Raw genomic sequence first — 21,189 nt, forward strand, 5'->3', positions numbered from 1 at the left:
CTCCCCGTGCCTGTGGAGGCAGGGACACACCGAAATGACAGCACGGGCTACAGAAAATAACAGTGCTGGGCAAATTCTACGCCTGCAAATTTTGCTTCCCACTTACGCGTGTGACAGAGATAAAACTGTAAATGCAGGACTTTAAATCCGGCACACTGGAAGGACAAGGAGGTGCCTGTCTGGCTGCCACGGGCTCTCAAGCGCAGACTGTGGGGAAACTCCTTCCTCCCATGGATGACACTTCTGCATCTGAGCAGCTTAGGCAAGAGTTTCTCTTCTGCTCTGGAGCCAAAGGATTCCACCTTAAAAACCAAGCTGGGAGGCTATGTGCATGGGTGCTGGGAGGGTACGTGCACCCATGTAGCCTGGATTAAACCTTCACTGGGAGAACCAAAGAAATCTGTAAGGCCAGGAGAATACTGGTGGCTCAACAGGAGCCAGGAGGAACATAAAGGGATGTATCATGTGAGGTTTCATTCCTTAGTTAAACAAATTTTCACCTGAAACAATAATGTGGGTTAGGGAGCCCTCACTGCAGAGCTCTGAATTCTCTGCGCTGGGATGGCTGCGCTCTGGTAATTAACACAATAGGTGTCTCACATGCAAACTGGATCCCAGCTCCAGTGGCTGGCGGCACCAACTCACCCTGCATCAGAGCTGCCCCGATTTCATCTGATGTATTTGAAAAAGCCAAGATCTCCAGGGGCTGCTCAGACTGGAGTACCTTTGTCCCTCTCACTTGTTTCTGCTTTTCGCACCGATGTGCCTTGCTGGCCCGTAAAAAGGATTGAGCAACTGCCATCGCGACCTTGAGCAATGATGTTACAAGACGCAGCCTTTTTCTCAGAGGTCAGGATTGTGGCCACGCACCTGAGGACTCACCAACTCACCCCTGCAGCGCACACAGGCAGCCTCACTTCTGCTCTTCCAAAACACCTGTTTCCCCCCGTGCTGCCCCATCTCCCCCAGATGCTCGTCTGCTGGCGGTGCTGTGCAGCTCCCCAAGGTGATGGAGATGGGAAAGAGCCTTCCCTGGGCTAGTGGTGGCCACTCAGAGCTCTTCCCCACCTTATGATGGGCTGTCCCCAGCCTCAGCAGCACTGGCAGAGGGCAGGAGGTGCGAGCGGGAACACAAGCCTGGGAAGCAGGTCATGACAACCGGCTCTTCTGGTTCCCTTCGTGATTCAACCGAGGTGTGCGCAGTGCCCAAAGGATCCTTCTGGTGCCTCCCTGTAAACTTGGCTTTGTGGCTGGTACAGTTGCAGCCCAGAGGAGGAGCGATGCGATGCGAGATGTGCCAGGCTCTGCCGGCACCAGCATCTTGTCAGCCACCAATAAATTCCGAGCGTTTGCCTCGCGCTAGATGTGTTGCGGGATGCGGTAATGCTTTTCTGTACGTCTCATTGCAAATGGATCCATGTGCACTGGGCTGGGAGCTCTTGCTTGATTAACGCTGCCGGTTCAGAGAGCAAATAGCATTAACCACAGTCGTCCCCCGGCTCTGGCCATGGGGCAGCCACCATCCCAGCTGGTGGGCTGAGCTGGCTCTCCATACAGCCTCTCACCTCACCCACACTGACACATCCAAGAGCTCATCAATTCACACCAGGGTCCAACTCGATAGGTCAGTTCCACCGCACAGAGTGAGGCTCAGTGAGAAAATACAGCCAAAGACACGCTTTTACTCCCTAAAATAGCCTGATGATGTTGTTTCCAAGTTTTAGGAGGAGATAGGTGGGGGGAATTAAAAACTCAGAACTCAAACCAAAGGTTGAACAGAACTCTGGCAAGGTTTTGCCTTTTGGAAGCTGCTTTGGGATATGAAAGCACCTCTGCAGAATACAGGATGCACCAGATCCTGCAGTGACACACTTGGACTATTCCCAGTGCTCCAGAGAGCTGTCGCGTCTCCTCAGAAAGCAACCCTGCCTCCAGCTGCAGCCAAGTTTGCCCTAAAGGCCACCAGGTCAACCACAGCTCAGCCAATGCCGCTTTCAAGCGCTGTTATGGAAAAACCCTGTGTCAAAGCTTCAAACACCTCTCCAGCCCTCCCCTGCTGAGGATCTCAAAGCACTTTGCACAGAATGACTCGCAGGCTCCTCTCTGAGCCCAAGAGACTGTGGCAGCAGACAAGAATTTGTCCCCAGACGAGGGGGAGCATTTGGAATTAGGAGCCGAGCTCTGCAGATGCAGGACCAAGCAGAAGACAAATGCCTCCGCTCTGCGTGGTTGCATCTCGAGCTGCACCGAGTTTCATGGCGGGGATAAACAGAGAGATTGTTAAGACTTGGAAAGCATAAATTTAACCACAAGCGTTCCTAACCTCTGCGGATCAGCCGCCTAGGATCTCTTCTCCCTGCTACCCCACAGGTTTTCGATAAGCCCTATACATATTAATATCTTGAAGCTCTAATGCTGTAGCCCGAGTTGATACCTGGTTAATGGTTCCAAATAGACAGGCAGGCAGATTTGCATGGAAGGCTGCAGGAACCCTGAATTGAATCCGTTCTGGACGATTGAGCCGATCACATTAAAGACAATTTGTAAAGCAGATTTTTATAAGGGACTCCTTCCAGCTTTTACAGCAGGGAACTTTTATTTCCTTATCAGAAAAAAAAAAGCTAACATTGTCAGAAGGGGGAGGTAGCATACGTGGATGGGAACAAAATGAAATGGCATGGATCAGACAAGCATGAAAGCTTCTCCAGAGAGCACAGAGTGTGCCCTGCCTTCCTCCCATCCTTCTTGGGTGATGGGTACCAAACTGCATTGTCCAACCATATCCACAGCTATTAATTCACTTATAATAGAGGATCCTAAGTTTCCCTCACCCTTTCTGCTGGATAAGCAAGCCTGTCTGCATTCAAAGCTTACCTAGAGCTTGTTAGATATGTACACTCAGCTGGTTTTTGGCACGATACACTGTGAACTTGAGGAACTCCCTGCCTCAGTAGAGCATTCAGACCTGGGGTTCAGTAAGGACTTTGTGCAGCACCTAGCACGGTATTGTGCTGGTCCTTCCCTGCAGCTGTGGGATGCATCCACAGCACAAATAAGGGCACAAATGAATAAAACGAGTTAATGAATAAATACATAATATAGGATTAGTCATTCCTGCAAATGTGGTGCATCCACCACTAAACTGGTCCAGCCGAGTCTCGCCCACACAAGCTTCAGGGTACTCGGTGAGCACAGACCAGCGTCGGGAAGGATTATCTTCCCGGAGGATTGCAGAGCTGGCCGACCCCTTTCCTTGGCAAGGCACCACGAGATGCACCACTGGCTTATCCCAGCAGAGCTGTCAGCGGGACAGTGCCAGACAAACTACCGGACTACTGCAGAGTGGCAGGAGATGAGATTGCCTGACTGCTGGCAGCAAAGCCTCCAGAACGGCCAAAAATAGAATAAGTGAGGAGAAAACGTCCCTTGGCAGGACAAGGTGAGATGCCAGGCTGGCCCAGGGTCACTGTATGAGCCTCCTTGGTGAAAGCAATTCCTAGAGGGACTGGTGGAGCATAAACCCCTTTTGGTTTACCCAGCACAGTCTCCATAGCTTTATTCCCTCTCCAGCACCTTTCCCACGGGTCGTGGGGAGGGTTTCCTGCACGGGGCTGCCTGGTGGAGCAGTGAGGAGGAGAGAAGACGAGGTGAAGAATGGCATGGAAAGTTCTGAGCCTCCTTGTGAGGAGCCGGAGCTCAGCCAGGCACCTGCCTGGAAGCACAGAGTGCAGGGAGCCCGAGGCTGTCCCTTCCGCTACCTCTTTTTGCAAAGCACAGCAGATCTCTTTGTCCTGGGAATACAGAGGTATACCCAGACCCGGCTTCTCATCACTCTTAACCTTTCCCCTCTCTCACAGTCTCCCTGGTTTCTTGACCACCGCCCCCTCCCATTTCAGCTGGACCATCCAGCCACTGGGCTCTGCTGACCTCCCATACGCTGGATGTTATCACCTCTGTCTTTGCCAGGACCGGAGAACGCGGGGCCCTGGTGTTTGCTCAGACTGATGGTCATCTGGCCCAAACCTTGCTAAGAATGGCCACATCTCAGAGTCACAACCCAGACATCCTGGCTGCTCTTCTAAGACACTGCCCCAGCCCTACAAGAGGAGGAGCGGAGGCAATTCCATCCTGCTTCACTGCAACTTCTCCTCTCCAGCTGCAGAACCCCCTCCTTGTGCAGGCACAGGCTGCCTCGGAGCCCTGCAGGAGGCTGGACACCAGCCTGGGGGTGGCACATGTGCCCACTGCCACCTACTCCAGACACAGCCACCGGGAGCCTACCCTCGAAAAGGCAAAAAATCCCTTCTATTTGCATTTCCCAGTTCATTCACAAGCGCTGGAAACCCACACTGATGGTCCCCTTTCCATGTCTCCCACAGCAGACTCTGGAAAAGCCTTCAGGATGGCATTAACCCATTCTGCACTGGAGTGGAATAAAAGAGTCTCCCCCAGGGCACTTCACAAAGTGGGTCACCCTCCCGCCTCCAGAGCCCAGGGCAGGACCAAGCCCCGGCCTGGGGACACATGGGTGCTCTGCAACCACCAGCGTAGGTCCAATGAGCGGGGAAGAAGTCGACCCAAATCATTGCCAATTGCTTTCCTTCCAGGGATAGATAGATTGGAACCAAAGGGATAGAAGGGAACCACAGGGATGGATCAGAACCAGGAGGGACGGATGGCAACCACAGGGATGGATCGGAACCAGGAGGGATGGATGGCAACCAAAGGGATGGATCGGAACCAGGAGGGATGGATGGCAACCAAAGGGATGGATCGGAACCAGGAGGGATGGATGGCAACCAAAGGGATGGATCGGAACCAGGAGGGATGGATCGGAACCAGGAGGGATGGATGGGATGGTATCAGGCATCCAGCAGTGAAAGGAAGCTCTAAATTCGGGAGCAACGCAGCCCCTCCACAAAAAGAGCCCATGGGAAGGGTATGTGCTGAGAGGAGCGAGGATTTTGGGCATGCCGGAGAGCCGAAAGCTTCCCTCCCTCCTTCCCAAACATCTGTGCTGGTTCCCCAGCCTCGTGGCTCCCTTTCCCGGGAAGCCTGGCTCCTCTGCCTCGCTAGACACTGCTCGATCCAAAAAGCAAACAAACCGCCTCAGCTCCCAGGGCTCCGGAGCCCACTGCCTGCAGCTGCTTCCAAAACAAACGATCGTGTTGTTCCTCTCCAAAACAAGCGATGAAATCGTCCCAGGCTCTCACCCACCCTCCTGCAGATGCTCCCACACCTGCTCCAAACCCGGGCGAGCACCTCAATAAATGAAAAAAACACGATTCCATCCTTGCTTTCCGAACCATGGGTACCCCAAAAAAAAAAACCAAAGTACCCCTCCCAACAACAAAGCCCACCCCCTCTTGGGGGACCCCATCTCACCTGGTAGAAGCGCTGCAGCCAGGATGCAAACTGCGATAGTCCACCAAGATGCAGAGCAACTTGTCTGCAGCTGTGAAGCCATGAGAGTTCCTTCAGGAGGAATGGGCAGGGGGTCGGTGTGGCAGCGTCGCTGGGCACCCCCCCTTCCCCACCCTCCCCACCCCCGGTGATGCTCAGTTGGGCTTAAAAATAAGGATTAAAGAAAGGGGAAAAAAGCAAAAAAAAAAAAAAGAGGTGGATTCAGAAGGACAAAGAGGAGCCCGGAGGGAGGATGAGGCTGGAGAGAGAGCTCCGAGCATCCGCGGGGGCGCGGGGCAGCGCCGGTGCCTTCGTCCACGCGGCGAGTGGGTAGGGGAAAAATGTGATAAAAAAAATAAAAAGGGAATAATTAAAAGAAAACGGGGGGGAAGGGAGGGGAAAAATGTAGTAAAAAAACGTGATAAAGAAAAAAAAGAGAAGAGGAGGGGAAAATGTAATTTAAAAAAAAAAAAAAAACAAAAAAAGAAGGGGAAGGGGAATGTAATAAAAAAGGGAATAATTAATAAAAAGAGAACGGGAGTGGGGAAACGCAATTAAAAAAGGGAATAATAAAAACAAATAGAGAAGGGGAGAAGGGAAACGTAATCAAAAAGGGAGTAAAAAGAGAAAAAAGGAAGGAGAAGGGAGAAAAACGAAGGCGAGGGGAGCCCTCGGCGGGGCGCGGAGCGCGGTCCCGGGGCTCCGGCGCGGGGCTGGCAGCCCCCGCCCGCTGCCTGCCCGGCTTCCCGGGGCTCTCAGGCGGCGGGGAGGGCGGGGGGCCGGGCTCGGGGCTCCATGGTCGGCGGGGGGGTCTGCCCGGGGCTCGGCGAGGGCTGCGGGCACGGCCGGCGGGGGGAGCGCACGGCGCACACGGGGCGGGCGGCGCTGCCCGTGATGTCAGCGCCGGGGAGGAGCCGCTTAACTCCTTCCCTGCCCCGCGCCGGGGCGGCTCCAGCGGCGCTGCCGGTCCGCAGCACCGCCCGCATCCCGGGGGTGCCCCGCAGCATCGCCTGCATCCACAGGCTGCTTGCCCCTCAGCATCCCCTCCAGCTGGGGTCTCCTCACCCTCAGCATCGCCTGGATCCATGCAGGATCCCGTCGACTTGGGGTCTCCTCGAGCCTCGCAATCCCCAGGATCCAGGGGCTGCCCGTCCCGCAGCATCCCTTGGATCCGGGGTTTCTTCGTGCCTCAGCATCCCTTGGATCCAGGGGCTGCTCGGCCCTCAACATCGCCTCGATCTGGGGTCTCCTCACCCCTCAGCATCCCCTGGATCCAGAGGCTCCTCACCCCTGGATCGAGGGCTGCTTGTCCCTCAGCATCACCTGAATCTGGGCTCTGCTCGCCCACAGCATCCTCTGGATCCAGGGGCTCCTCACCCCACAGCATCCCCTGGATGCAGGGGCTCCTCACCCCACAGCATCCCCTGGATCCAGGGGCTCCTCGCCCCTGGATCCAGGGCTGCTTGTCCCTCAGCATCACCTGAATCTGGGCTCTGCTTGCCCACAGCATCCCCTGGATCCAGAGGCTCCTCACCCCTCAGCATCCCCTGGATGCAGGGGCTCCTCACCCCACAGCATCCCCTGGATCCAGGGGCTCCTCGCCCCTCGGCATGCCCCGCATCAGGGATCTGCCCACCCAGCTGTGGGAGAAGGGGGTGTCAGGGTGCCTCATCGCAGCCTTCCAGCACTGAAAGGGGCTCCAGGAAAGCTGAGGAGGTGCTCTCTATCAGGGAGGGCAGACACAGGACGAGGGGGAACAGCTTTAAACTGAAAGAGGGGAGATTGAGATGAGAACTTAGGGAGAAATGTTTTGCTGTGAGGGTGGGGAGGCCCTGGCCCAGGTTGCCCAGAGCAGTGGTGGCTGCCCCATCCCTGGAGGGGTTCCAGGCCAGGTTGGATGGGGCTTGGAGCCCCTGATCCAGTGGGAGGTGTCCCTGCCCATGGCAGGGGTGGGACTGGATGGGCTTTGAGGTCCCTTCCAACCCAAACCATTGCATGACTCTGATAACCTCAGAGCCCAGCACTCAGGTTCTGTGGACTAGAGGAGTGTTTTCCGGATTTCCTGGTGTGTGGTGGAGCACCGGGGCCATGGCTTGCCGCCGTGGCAGCAATACCCATCTGGCCATTGATACGATGTAGAGCTGGATCATCTTTAAGATCCCTTCCAATTCAAACCATTCTATGATTCTATGGTATAAAAATGCTTTACAAGAAACCGCATGTGACATCACCGTAGCTGTTGTACAGAATCAAGATTTACGCTTATAAATGCTTTTACGTGTAGATCCTAAGTAATATACAGCGTTTTCATGGGCCCTGGTGAAAGAAGGAGCTCGTTCTGGACATTCTGTGCGCGCTGATAAGCGAGGGGATTCACAATCAGCACCAGGGCTGAGACACGGGAGGAGGGAGGCACTGCTTCGCTGTGCTTTGTAACAGCCCTTATTATGTGGACACAGACACAGCCTTTGTGGATCTTTTGCTAAGGAGGTATTTATCCTGCTAAAGCCAGTTCCTGAGCTGCCCTGGCCTCAACAAGGATGCTGAATCCCAAACAAAGATGTGAACAACAATGACAACAACCACCAACAAAGTCATGTTGATTTCAAGCTCCATTAGAACAACACAGGAACAAATCAATGCCTGGCAAGCAGGAAAGGACAGAATCAGTGGGGAAGGATACCACACGTAGTGGGGAAGAGAAGGGAGGGGGGCAGCCAGCAGCTATATAAAGATACCCCCAAGGACCCCTCCAGCAGTCTCCTCCTCCTTTTAATTCCTTTAGAAGCTAATTCCTGTTCGGGGGAAGGATGGGCAGCTCTGTAACAAAGAGGATTAGCCAAATACAAGGTTTGTTCCGAAATAACAAAAGTTATTACGTAGTAATGAGGTTTAGTTAATGGATTCACAGACTTTGGAGACCACTGGGATTCCTCTGGACATCCTGCTTGTGGAGTGGAGGCTGCTGAAGTTGCCCTGACGATTTCTACCTCCTCGTCTTCTGCAAAGCTGCAGGCCAGAGCGTAGGAGAGCGACTCCCTGTCCTTGTGAATGACCAGTATAGGAAGAGCTCCCAGCATGCTTGCAACAGTTGTTGCAGTAGTTGGGTTTTCTGTCCTTGGAGTGTTTATCTGGCCAGTTTAATCCACAAAATTGCATTATTACTTTTCCCGAATTCATTAAAGAGATACATCCTATGAGACATTGCTCCTCTGGGCAAGTTGCACCCCAGCGCCCCACATTACACAAAGTTCCAACTTACATTTTTTCCCAGCATTATACTCTCCCATCTTCCTTTCACTGCCCCTGGCATCTGAGATAGCCTCTCCGGAGATGCGTGGGGCAGACCAGACCTCAGCACGATTGTTTCAGCTTTCTGCAAACCCAAGCAAAGACATCCTGGGATGGTTACCCTCACATCACACCTGCAGGGTTCCAGCAGCCAGAGGTTTTCCTCTGTGGAAGTAAAGAGAGTAGACAAAGTTGTGAAGATGCACTGCACCGGGCAGGTCTGTTCTCCTCGGCAACTCTTCGGAGCTTGGCTTGGCTGTGGGGAGCAGGGATGGTTTGGCAAACTCTGAAATTGCCCGAGTCATTCGCTGTGAGGGCTACGAAGGAGAATGCTGTTCCTGGGGGTTTGCAAGTGAATCAGCAGAGACACAGCAAACACCTGAAATTGTAGAATGGTTTGAGCTGGAAGGGACCTTAAAGCCCATCCCATTCCAACTCCAGGGACCCCTCCCACTGGATCAGGGGCTCCAAGCCCCATCCAACCTGGCCTGGAACCCCTCCAGGGATGGGGCAGCCACCACTGCTCTGGGCACCCTGGGCCAGGGCCTCCCCACCCTCACAGCAAAACAGTTCTTCTTAAGATCTCATCTCAATCTCCCCTCTTTCAGCTTAAATTCCCCCCAGTCTGTTGCAAACTCAAATCTGAAATCCATCACAGAACGAAAAACTGGGTTACGATCAAGATTTCCCTTCAAGAGTCTGGGGAGGTTTGATGGAGCCTCGGGCCTTGGCTCCCCAAATCACAGACTCAAACGTTCGAGACAAAGACGTAACGCCACGAGCAGCAGCAGCCCATCAGCCCTGGGGCATCAGGCCTAACTTATTGAGCCCAAATGGATTATTTTCATGATCCTGCGCAGAGCAAAACCCATCACATTTGGCACAGTTCTGGCTGTTAACTTCTAAGATTTATTACATGGTGCCATGGGGCCCCCGTTCTGCAGCTTTTTGTGAGTCCAAAATTTCCGTGAAGCCCAAGGGGACTTCTGCCTGAGCAGGAAAGGCAGGAGTAGAGTACTTGGGTTTGGCAGATTTTGTTATTTCTAGGGGAGGAAGATCATAATATGTAACATATTTAATTGCATCATCCTTGGGTTTTTTTGATTTGGGGAGGTCTCTGTGTGCACGTCCTCTGAGGGGATGATGGTGCTTCCTTCTGATTTGCTACATCAGCTGGTTTAGCCGATTGTTTCTTGTCTTGTTTCTAACCCTCGCAGCAGCAGGAGTAGGTTTCTAAAGCACATCCCAACCAAAGTCGTGGAGGAGGAGCCCTAACTGCTTGATATACCTCGGTGCTGCAAGAATAAGGCAGGGGTTTCAAAGGTTGCTTATCCTTTCTACCCCGGTACAGGAACCACCCTGAGGCTCCAAAATGCCTTTCAGAAATCCATAAACATATTTTAGTAGAAACAACGAGAGACAAAAGTAACCCACCTCATGCTTCAGATAGTCTGAAGGACTGGGCAGTGAGGAATTCTAAGGAAAATAATGCCTAATATTGTATAGAAGGGGTATTTATCCTTTCTTGATTTTTAGGGATGGTAGAAGTCTCATTTTAGACGCCAACTGGCCATCAGAACAGAGATCCAAAAGCTATACGAGCTCCTACCTCCGCACCCCTGTGAAATCTCGTTTAGGCAGAGATAGGAGAATCGGTGTAATAACTTGGCCAACACTTACATAAGTTGTCATGCTAATATAGGTCTTGAAAATTGCAATTAAAGCATGAAACAACATTTGGCTGGAAGAAAAAAAAAAAGCCTTGCTTGTAGTGGAGCACTGTTTTGTCCGCCCAGCGTTTTGGCTGTTCAGCCAGCACAAGGGTTTTCTGCTGATGCTGCCATGTGAGGTAACGTCTCTGCAGCAACCTGCTGTACCAGGACGCTTCACGCAGACCTCCCCAAATCCTTCCTGCTGGCTGACGTGGCTGAGCATGGTCTTCTGGCAGCGTGCAGGAGGACACGGGGTGGGTTTGGTAAAGGTTCTGCAATGACGCTGTCTGTAACTGTCTGAAAGGAGGTTTGTAGTCAGGTGGGTGGTGGTGTCTTCAGCCAAGTAACAAGGACAAGAGGAAATGGCCTCGAGTTGCACCAGGGGAGGTTTAAAATGGATATTGGGAAAAATTTCTTCCCTGAAAGGGTTCTCAGGCACTGGAACGGCTGCTCAGGGAGGTGGTGGAGTCACCATCCCTGGAGGGATTAAAAAGACAGGCAGAAGAGGTGCACAGAGATGGTTTAGCAGTGGACAGGTACGGTTGGATTCGATGATCTCAAAGTTCTTTTCCCACCAAATGATTCTGTGATTCTACGACACAACTCCTTCGGACAGGGCCTTCCCTGGTGAGCTGATGCGCATCCTTCCCTGGGGCTGAGCAGTTACTGAGCTGGAGACAAGGCACAAATGGCTGGGCCAAACCTCTGTAAAAGCAGCTCCCATCTGCTCTGGGGTGAGCGCAGCACATCCTCACAAACAGTGGGAGTGGGCTGATGCACAACCCTCAGGGGACCACTTCTTGGGGCTGCTGCCTGCTGTGGAGAAGGAAGTGGCACCCAGGAATCCCTCCACACGGATGAACTCCAGTGTCTCCACTGGTGTCTGGGGCTGTGCCCACACTCCTTTCCGGAGCAGTGGCCACTTCCCAGTAGCTCACACCACCCGGCAAGGCTCTGCGGCTCGGAACGCTCCGTGCAAATGGACATCTTATATTAGCTTTTACAATTATATTACCAGAGGGGACTGAAAGGAGGGGAGGAGGGAGGGGAGGAACTGCTCTTTAAAGCATTCCTCGGTAGGTTTTATCAGCTGCTTTTGTTTGCAGAAGAGCCCACAGCAGAGGCCTGTCATTCCGAGCTGGGAGCGCATTTGACAGCCCTGTCTCCGCCGTGTACCTGGCATGTATTTGCTGCAGTGCTGATTACATTAACTTCTGTGTTTATAAACATTTTGAATCAGTGCAGAAGGCTGTGCTGAACAGAATTTTAAAGCCGGCATCCGTTTTATTTTTGCTTTTTCATCTGTAAACACACATAATGTGTCTGCAGTGCAGTCAACAACGAGGGATCGGAGGTGCAAAGGGCTCCCTGAGCTGATTCTCTGCTCGGCTTCACTTCTGAGCTCTCCTGATACAGCCTCCTACATGCTTACATGAACACACATGGTACACATGTACACGATACAGCCGGCAGACACCGCTTCAGATCTGAAAGCATCACCCTTTTAAACAGTCAATTCGGCGCTGACAGTCACTCCTGTCCTGCTGTTCTCTGGATAGGGACAGCAGTTGGAGAAGAAATTAGATCTGAACTGATGAGAAAATTGCCTCCCAGTTAATGGAAGCTGATGCAAGTTTTAAGCAGTTGGCAAACAGCAGTGGTTTTTTTCTGTCCCCCTCTGTTGAAGGGTTTGTAATAGCCTTGCTGCAATGCTATCTGAGTGCCTTAACCCTCTCAATCCCCACAGCACCCCCTTGTGAGGCAGGAATTAAACCATAATCCTCATTATACATGGAGAAAAGAAGCCCAGGGAGATTAGGAATCCCAGCCTTGCAGAAAGCAGTGTGAGTTCTGCCATAGGCTTTCAGTGGAAAGCAGCTCGAAGTGCAAGGCTAGTGGGCTTGGGAGGACCCACGATTTGGAAATGCCCAACAACGGCTGATCTGAGTGTCTTTCAATCCATTCAGGCACAAACTGGCAGTGAATTCGGGCAGGAATGCTCTTCCATGCAAGCTGCATCCGTGTCTAACTCAAACCACTGCAACATGGATGAGGTTTCGAAAAATCTGATCCCAGTGGGAGGTGTCCCTGCCCATGGCAGAGGTTGGAACTGGATGGGCTTTAAGGTCTCTTCCAACTCAAACTATTCTATGATTCTACGGCCATGCAGCTCTTTGGTCCACTCTTTTCTTCTTGGCTTTCTGTGCCAGCACACAGCTTCCACCCCAGCCATCAACAGCGAAGTCACTGCTGGGAGATGTTTTTACTTTGGGGTCCTCTCTGAGCTAGGCAGAGGGAGGGATGGGGGCTCCATCTGTTGCCAGGTTAGGAAAAGGGTGCCAAACTTTTGGAGTACTTTTGAGGTGTCTCCTGGTTGCGGGAACAGGGGTCACCTCTCCTGCGCTGCAGCAGGAGGTGATGGCACTGGTCTCACCCTTCCCAGGACAGGGACCACTGGGGAAGGTGCATGCCTATCACACACCAGGAGAGCATTTCTGATGGAGTAGGCACCTTGCAAGGAACAAGGCAGGCAGAACTCGCTGATGCCTCTGTGCAATTCCCCACGGAAGCCTGAGAGCTGGCCCCAAGGCATCGTTGCACCAAGCACAACCGCCGAGCACCATCTAGTGTCAGCAGGGCTGGCTCTGCCCCGGGCAGAGGCTGCTCTACACCCGCTCTGCATCCCACCCTGGCTGCAGCCATCCTCATCCCAGCGCTGCATCCCTTCCCCGGCCCAGGGATGCTTCACAGAGGGGTCCTGGTACGTGAGCATCTTCCACGTCAGCAAAGAACAATTGCTTCGGCAAAGCTGCTTAAATGCTTGATAGAAGGAGCTATCATCTTTCTTGACGGAGCTGACATCTAAGGAGGAATTAAATCTGTCTTACTCACATGCAGACAAACATGTGGGCTTGCGCTGGGGATTGTGCGTGCGCGTACGCGTGCGATCCAGGGCCAGGCAGGAGATTAAACACAGCGTTCGGAGGGAAACGACAATGTAGAGAAAGAAAATTGAAAGGAGAAATAAAAAATGAATTCAGCAGAAATATTTCAAAAGGCATGTGTTGCCAGCATTGCTAATGAAGTCCAGCACGGGGAATTCTCGCTCTTCTCTTCAAGACTTGTCTCTCAGCTCCAACATCTGAACCGATATGCTTTGCAGCAGCGGCACAGATCATTCAGAGCGCAAGCAAGCCTCAGCGGTTATTGTATTAGAAAATAGCACGCGTTATTGAACAGCACGGTAGCTCTGCCTTCCCGAGCGCTTGGCAGTGCCCATGCGTGGCAAGGAAGGCAGCACACAGAGTCCCACACCAATCCCCAGAGTAGCCTCCTGACCAAGGGCTTCAGGCACTGCTGTGCGACCATCCATGAGGGAAAAGCCACAGAGAGGATTTCTCCTGAAGTGGAAACTCACTGACATGCTCTGCTTTGGATTTGAATCAGGATTAAGAACTTGCTGTAGATTTACAAGTGGAAATTGGTCCTTTGCTTTTAGTGCTTGGACAAATAGGCTTCATTTCTTGGATAAGCTCCTCTGGGACCCGATCTCTGGATCACAGGGTGAGATGTCTAGAGGTTTGCAGCCTGTCTCATTTGCAGGCTGTCAAGTCAATAGCACAGAAGCGTAAATTTGATGCTATAGCAGTAGAGCTGCTGTTGTGAACGGGGAGCGATGCCCCTGCAGCCATGATGAGCCTGGAGCCATCAGCAGGGTCACTCCACCGTCACCTCGCTGGAATCCCTGGTGTTGGACCAGATCGACTCACTTGTGTGAAGGTGAACTTCTGGAGCAACTCCAATGCACTAACTTTAGTGGATCTGCAGCAAATCCAGCCTAGACATGGGACTTTCTGGTGTAAATCTGGAGTGAGTTAAGTACCATTGTAGCTGTGAACACGGAGCAGCCCCCTCCCTGTCCGTGCTGATCTAGCTGGACACAGAGACAGCCCAAGACCTTCTGGTGCAAAGCTTTGTTAAAATCCACATCCAGGTGGGGAAAGATGTCTGCTGCACGAGCATTCCCCATTCAATCCTTGGCATTTGCTTCTGAGGCACATCCAGCAAAGACTGTCCTCTCTCTCTGCCCCGCTTCCAGGCAGGCTGTTAATTCCTGGCTGTCAGGAACGAGCTGTTTCTCTGCAAGCAGGGCCCTCTGCCCCTCTCTGCCAGGCGAGGCAGGCATCAGCCTTGTCAGCATCAGAATGGGCCACAGGAATCAACACATCCCGGTGATGCTGATTTATCGCCCTCTAGGTTGTCAGCATAAATACTTGATAAATACAGATATGAATAATACAGGCTGAGTTTACCTTGTCGGCATTAATGAATCTCCTGGTGGTGAGCCGAGGGATGCTCTTGCCAGGCTGTGCGTGCTGGGGAGGTCTCATGTGCGCGCTCCTCCACCATCCCGGGAAGGAAAGGGGTTTCACTCCAAACAGTGTTTTTGTGAACTTGGAGTAACCCCCACTCGCAGCCTGTTTTGTAAATGCCAGCTACACCAGGCTCATGCCTATTCCAAGGAATTTTGCTGCAGTCTGAGGAGTCAGCGATGTGAATTTGGAGGGACTCCAAGGGAAATGTTTCTGTCAGCCCAGCGTAAGCGCAGAGGGGCCAGCAAAATGACGATGCTGTCCTCTCTCAGAGGACAAACCTCTCCCCAGGGCCAGTTCCCTCCTCCTCTCTAATTGTGGGAGAGATCATTCTCCTCCACCCATGAGCTTCTGCTTTCTTCTGCAGATGCTGGAGGGAGAAGGTCACCTTCCTTATGCTGAGCTCGTAGGCGATTGTGAGAACCTTTCCAAAGACACGGGACAGGGAGGCTTTGCCCATCTCCCTGGCAGAGCTGCTGGCCTGGCACTGAGGAGAACCATTTGTCCCCGTAGCAAGTCTACCCAACTTTCATTCAACCAGCCAAAGAACCAGGCTGCGCCTGCTAATATCTACTAGCTGTTGGGATGGGGCTTTTTTTGTGATGGAAAAAAAGATACTAGGAAAAACTGGTTAGCAACCTGATCCAGTGGGAGATGTCTCTGCTCATGGCAGTGGGGTTGGAGCTGGATGAGCTTTAAGGTCCCTTCCAACCCAAATCATTGAATTATTCTATGGTACTTTACAGCCTTCCCATGAGGACAAAGGATCCATGCAGACCTGGGACTTGGAGAAGCCAGGTTTATTTGCCCTACATCCTAGATTTGGGGATAATGTGACTATACTGAGTGCTGTGAGACCCGGGCACTTGCAGACTGACTTAATGAGTCATCTCTTTCCAAGCGGGAAGGAAAACGTCACATTAAATTTTTGCTTGCAAACGTAGCTTGAGTTCTCGACATCAGTGAGCTTAGAATGGAAACTGTCTGCAGGGCTGAATTTTCCATGACCATGGTTTTGGTGCCGATTTGGTGGTGTTTCTGGGCTCCAAACTCCCTCTCAAGACCGACAGCTAAGCCAGCATCTTGCATGGAGTTTCACCATAGTAAAATGCAGGTCGTGGCTGAGTTTAACCCACCATAGCGAGGTGGGTGCTGATCTCTTCTCCCAAGGAACAAGTGACAGGATGAGAGGAAATGGCCTCAAGTTGTGCCAGGAGAGGTTTAGACCAAATATTAGGAAAAATTCCTTTGCCAAAAGAGAGGTGAAGCACCAGCAGAGGCTGCCCAGGGCAGTGGTGGAGTCACCATCCCTGGATGGGTTCGAAACCCACGCAGATGTGGCACCTGGGGTCGTGGTTTAGCAGGCACGGCGGTGCTGCGTTGACAGTTGGACTGGAGGAGCTTAGAGGTCTTTTCCAATCTTAATGATTCTATGATTCTACATCTTCTGAAGATCTTCTGCAAAAAGGCAGAAAGCTTTTAGCCGCAGAAATAGATGCCTGAGTTCAGACTGTATTTCTGACACGTATTTTGCCATGTAATCTTCTGTGTGGTGTTCAAGGCCAGACTCGGCTCAGTTATGGGGTTTTTTTGCCGTGGGATGTAAACAGTTGTGATGAGAATTCACTTTGCAGCAGAGCTACTGATGCTGCCTATGCTATCTATTCTGCTAGTGCACCTGATCATCCGGATCTGGGTCTGAGTCTTCATCATTTCATGCCTCAGTTTACCAGCAGACAAGATTTCGCAGCTGGCCAAAAGCCTTCAGTGGCTGGAACACGCTCAGGGAGAGCTTGGAGGAATGAATAGATGGTCCATCTGGAGTATTATGGGAAATCAGACCTCTTTAGAGGTGCTGTGTTGTGAGATGGATAACAGCACGGACAAGCTGTTAAGGGCTTTCTGTCCTTCTGTGGGCAGCAAAGGTTTCTTTTATCATTTAAGCTAACCTGAGAGGAGTAGGACTATGGGCTTTCTCCATTTGTCAAGTGAGCTTTTTTAATGTGTTTAAATACTTTTACAGTGTCTGTTAATGAAACTTTGGTGACCCTGGGGCTCCCGAGGGAATCCATCTGCATCTAAGTGATGGAAAATGAACTCACTAATGGCTGGGGCCTGCTTGGTCAAAATAGGAAATCGATTCCTAGTGATGAAGGGCTGTATGGGAAGGGGCTTGGCTAAGTGGGTTTTGTCCTCAGGATGAGTAGGAACGGTGGTAGGCAGAGCGGAGCAGTGATTGATGAGGAGGATCAGATGGTGGCTGGGAAAATGCCTCATTTTTACTGCTAACTGCAGAGATTTAGAAGGGCTTGCCAAGCTGAGGAACTTCTGCCGGAGGGACAGGTGGAATGCCTGTGTAAGATTTGATTGTAGACTCTCTACTTCTCTCTTCTGGATTGTAACCCAGCACAGTGAAGAATCTTCTTTCCCTTCCTTTCCCATTTCCCTCAGGGAAGGAGAGATGTCTCTCCAAGACTATCCATCCCTGTTCCCATCAAACCTAATTTCCTCAGTCACAAATGTTTCAGCATGAGGAGGGAGACTAAAGCCCCTGGAAGAGCTCACGCTATGGCTAATAACAGAGGATAAAGGCTGGCACTGACAGAAAGCCATTGGAGAGCCATGGATCAGGTGCCTGGCTCCTCTGGGAAGTTCTCTGGAGCCGCGTGGAACATCTGTCCTGCATTTAACAGGAGTTATTTTGGGGAAGGGCTTGTCCTGATCTTGCCAGTTTCTATGGACTTCATTTCCAGTGACTCCGGGACACTCACCTCTCTGCCCTTCTCCCTTCGCTAAGCCTCTTCACCTCCAGCTCACTCCTTTCCTCCATGGCCTTTCCGCACTGCAGCATGGACGCAGCTTCCCCAGCCTCACAATGAACTCGCATATGAGGAAGAACTCGCAATTCCAAGTGTTTTTGGAGTGGTAGGGTCACATCATTGAGGGAAAGATGGAATCACAGAATCACAGAATCACCAGGTTGGAAAGGACCCACTGGATCATCGAGTCCAACCATTCCTAACACTCCCTAAACCATGTCCCTCAGCACTTCATCCACCCGTTCCTTAAACACCTCCAGGGAAGGCGACTCGACCCCCTCCCTGGGCAGCTGTTCCAGTGCCGATGACTCTTTCTGTGAAGAATTTTTTTCTGATATCCAACCTGAACCTCCCCTGACGGAGCTTCAGGCCATTCCCTCTTGTCCTGTCCCCTGTCCCTTGGGAGAAGGAAGGAGCAGAAGATCTTCCCTGGCTATTTGATGATCTGCTGCAGGAACTGGGAATGATCTGTGTGGCTGTGGCAACCCATTGCTCCTGCGTGAGGGGAAAGTTATGGAGGTGAGGAGGAGGATGACAAAGAAGAGGGAAGAAGGGAATAGGAAGCATATTTTTCCGCATTTGGGAATGTTGTGCGCAGTCCTCCTGTACGTGCCCTCTGTGCACGGGGTCTTTTAAGAGCACTGCTCTGCCTTTTCATCTCTCACGCAGGGCAAAACATGTACCATAGAGCCGGGAACGGAGCCTCAGACAGAGTAAATTGGTCATGTTCTGCGGGTATCCACAGGGTAATGCTGATTTTCATTACAGAGGCGGATGGCCCAGCGAGATCAGAACAGCAGGGCTTACTGTGCTTTTACTCAGGGTCCCTTTACACCCCCCTCCTCTGCTCGGGAGAGATCGCCCTGGTTTAAAGCAGCTGAACCTTCAGGGAGTGTCTGAAAAAGGCAAAATTGGAAATGCAAGCAAAACCTTTGTGGCTCCGAAGCGGCTTTGGGCGTCTGCAAAATGCTTTGAGATCTGCAGCGGGCGGTTTGCCGAAGATGAGCAGTTTTATGATGATGGGATCGGTGCTGTGCCCTTCAATGACTCGCACATCCCGTGGGTCGGGGATGGGAGAGCTGAACTGATTTATGTCCACTGAAGATGAGCTGCAGCAAGCTCACATTAGACCGTTTGATAAAGAATCTGTTCTCTCTCTTCTCTCTTCACTTGCCTTTAGTCACTAAAATCTGCTTCATTAACAAGCTCTCCCTAATCACCGCTCCTGAGCAGCGAAGCACTTTGCCCAGTGGGGCTCTGCATGGAGCTCCTACCCAAGGATTGTTCCAGCGAGTATAACGCACACTTTAATGACTTTGCTTCTCCTTAGCCAGTTGTCGGAGGATATGGAGCAGTGATTCGGCAAAGCTCGCTGTGCCGGGAATTTCTCATGGGTGGCTGGATGTTAGCCGTGAATCTGCTCATGTCCTGAGCAAAGGAACATTTTCCTGCTCTGAAGACTCAGTCTTACAGCTGGAGGCATTTCTGCAGAGTCAGAAAGCGAAGGCTAGGGAGATGGTGGAGGGGGAACTTCGGGTTTTAGGCACATCACGTGAAGAGATTATAAGGATTTCATTTTTGTACCAGGATTTTGTACCAGAGGAGGGCAACAGAGCTGGTGAAGGGCTGGAGCACGACCTTACGAGAGGCGGCTGAGGGACCTGGGGTTGTTTAGCCTGGAGAAAAGGAGGCTGAGGGGAGACCTCATCACTGTCTGTGACTCCCTGAAAGGAGGTTGTAGTAAAGTGGGCATTGCATTCTTCTCCCAAGTAACAGGTGATAAGATCACAGGAAATGGCCTCGAGCTGCACCAGAGGAGGTTCAGATTAGACATCACAAAAAATTTCTTCCCTGAAGGGGTTCTCAGGCACCGGAACAGCTGCCCAGAGAGGTGATTGAGTCAGCATTCCTGGAGGCATTTAAAAAGATGAGGTGCTCAGGGATGGTTTAGCAGTGGACAGGTAAGGTTGGACTCTATCTCAAAGGTCTTTTCCAACCAAGCGATTCTATGGTTCTATGATTTGGCTGGAGTTTTTGCAAAAACAAACCCAACCCAGCCTCGTAGGAAACACAGTTTTCTGATCTGGAAGTGATTGGATTTTGGTTATGCCATGAGGGAGGGTAGGATGTGTATTGAAAAAAGCAGGTTCAGCCTGGAAGAATGATCAGGATACGTGCTCAGCAGTGGCTGCCTATGCTCTCCACCCCATGGGCTGTGCTTGCAGCCCTGCTCTGTCCTCATGGCTGATGGAGACCCATGCCCAACCCCACGATGCAACGTGAAGAGTACAATTTAAGCTGTTCTATTCCCATGCTGGCGCAGAGCCCTTTGTTTGAGATGTAAGACTCTCCCCCACACAACTCTTTGCAGCCACGTTTTTGCCGTGGGGAGTCAGGCGCTGAGGTGCTGGGCGAGCAGCAAAGCTGTGAGGAGCAAGCCCAGCCAGCATTATCCTGTGGGCGGCTTGTTTTTCATCCTTCCCACCCTCTCAGTGATGATAAGGCCTATTTTTCTCCCCTTCCATGTGCAGAAATAGCTTGCGTTTGTCGTAAATCACCTCGGCTGCAGATGGTGAGTCACTGGTTGATCAAAGGCAAAGACCCTTTTCTAGGTCTGAGGGGAAGACTGGATGCTTCAATAAATCATTAGGAATCGGCAGTAAAGAGACTCTCCCTTGGGTTTAACGAGGAAACCTCCCCACCTCCCTCCTTTGTGCCCCAGGCTCGCTGGCTTGTGGAGTGTAAATTGCAAATTTAAGTGACGTGCATGGGGATACCTGATTTAGGATCCCTGTTACAGCTATTCCTGGGCATTGGGCAGTAATTTTCTGCCCTAACCAACAAATCTGGACAGCAGCAAGGGAACAAGTGTTACAGCTGAGGGGGATAGACGTGAGTGAGCGCATGTGCGAGAGGCAGGGAATGAGAAAGGACGCAGAGCAGCAGGCAACGGGAGAAGGAATACAGAGTACAACGGGATCAGCATCAGCCAGGCACGAGCTTGACGTGAGCTGGCGTAGTGGTGGCAGGAGCTGGGATGCAGGGCGAGATAAACCACAGGCCCATGACATAACTGCACCGTGATCCAAGATACCACAGCGTGTGCCTATGGCCGCGTGGCTCGCTCAGAGGAGACAAGGAGCAGTAATGTGGCAGTAGGAAGAGGAGGAGAGACTGAACCCAAGCGTAGGAAGAGGTTGCTATGGGGACCTTGAGGTGTTCAAAAAGTGTGTAGATGTGGCACATTGGGACATGGTTTGGTAGGCACGGTGGGGTTGGGCTGACGGTTGGACGGGATGAGCTTAGAGGTCTCTTTCAACCCTAATGATTCCACGATTCTATGCATCTGCATCACGAGTGCAGTGTCCTCCTCAGGAGAGAGTACTGGGTTACTCGGGAGAAGAGGATGGGTGAAAGCTGTCGAGGGAAAAGGGAAGGGCCCAGAATTGTTCCTGTACACTACACACTCCTTTCTTCTCTGCAGCCCTTGCAGGTCTCAAGCCAGCCTCTCTGGGAAGGAAGGGAGCAGTGGCTCTCGAGTCAGAGACTGCTGAAAGCTGAGCAGATGAAGAGTTTGCCATCTGTGAACAA

General features: G+C 51.9%; 1 protein-coding gene across 5 annotated transcripts in view; it reads right to left on the reverse strand.

The window, feature by feature from the left end:
* NECTIN1 (nectin cell adhesion molecule 1) overlaps positions 1-5,561 on the reverse strand; it is a 112,536-nt gene extending 106,975 nt beyond the window's left edge. For 2 of the 5 annotated variants that reach the window (XR_008453395.1, XM_054086880.1), the window contains exon 1: positions 5,386-5,559. Coding sequence is in view for 4 of the 5 variants with exons in the window: in XM_054086880.1 (XP_053942855.1) it covers positions 5,386-5,467 (82 nt within the window). In the remaining variant the exon portion in view is untranslated. Of the gene's footprint in view, positions 1-5,385 lie in introns of all 5 variants that reach the window. The other 3 variants (XM_054086877.1, XM_054086878.1, XM_009569889.2) reach the window with 3 other exon arrangements.
* Positions 5,562-21,189: the final 15,628 nt, after the last annotated feature.

Source organism: Cuculus canorus, chromosome 23, assembly GCF_017976375.1.
Source record: "Cuculus canorus isolate bCucCan1 chromosome 23, bCucCan1.pri, whole genome shotgun sequence".
In the NCBI taxonomy this organism is placed as follows: Eukaryota; Metazoa; Chordata; class Aves; order Cuculiformes; family Cuculidae; genus Cuculus; species Cuculus canorus.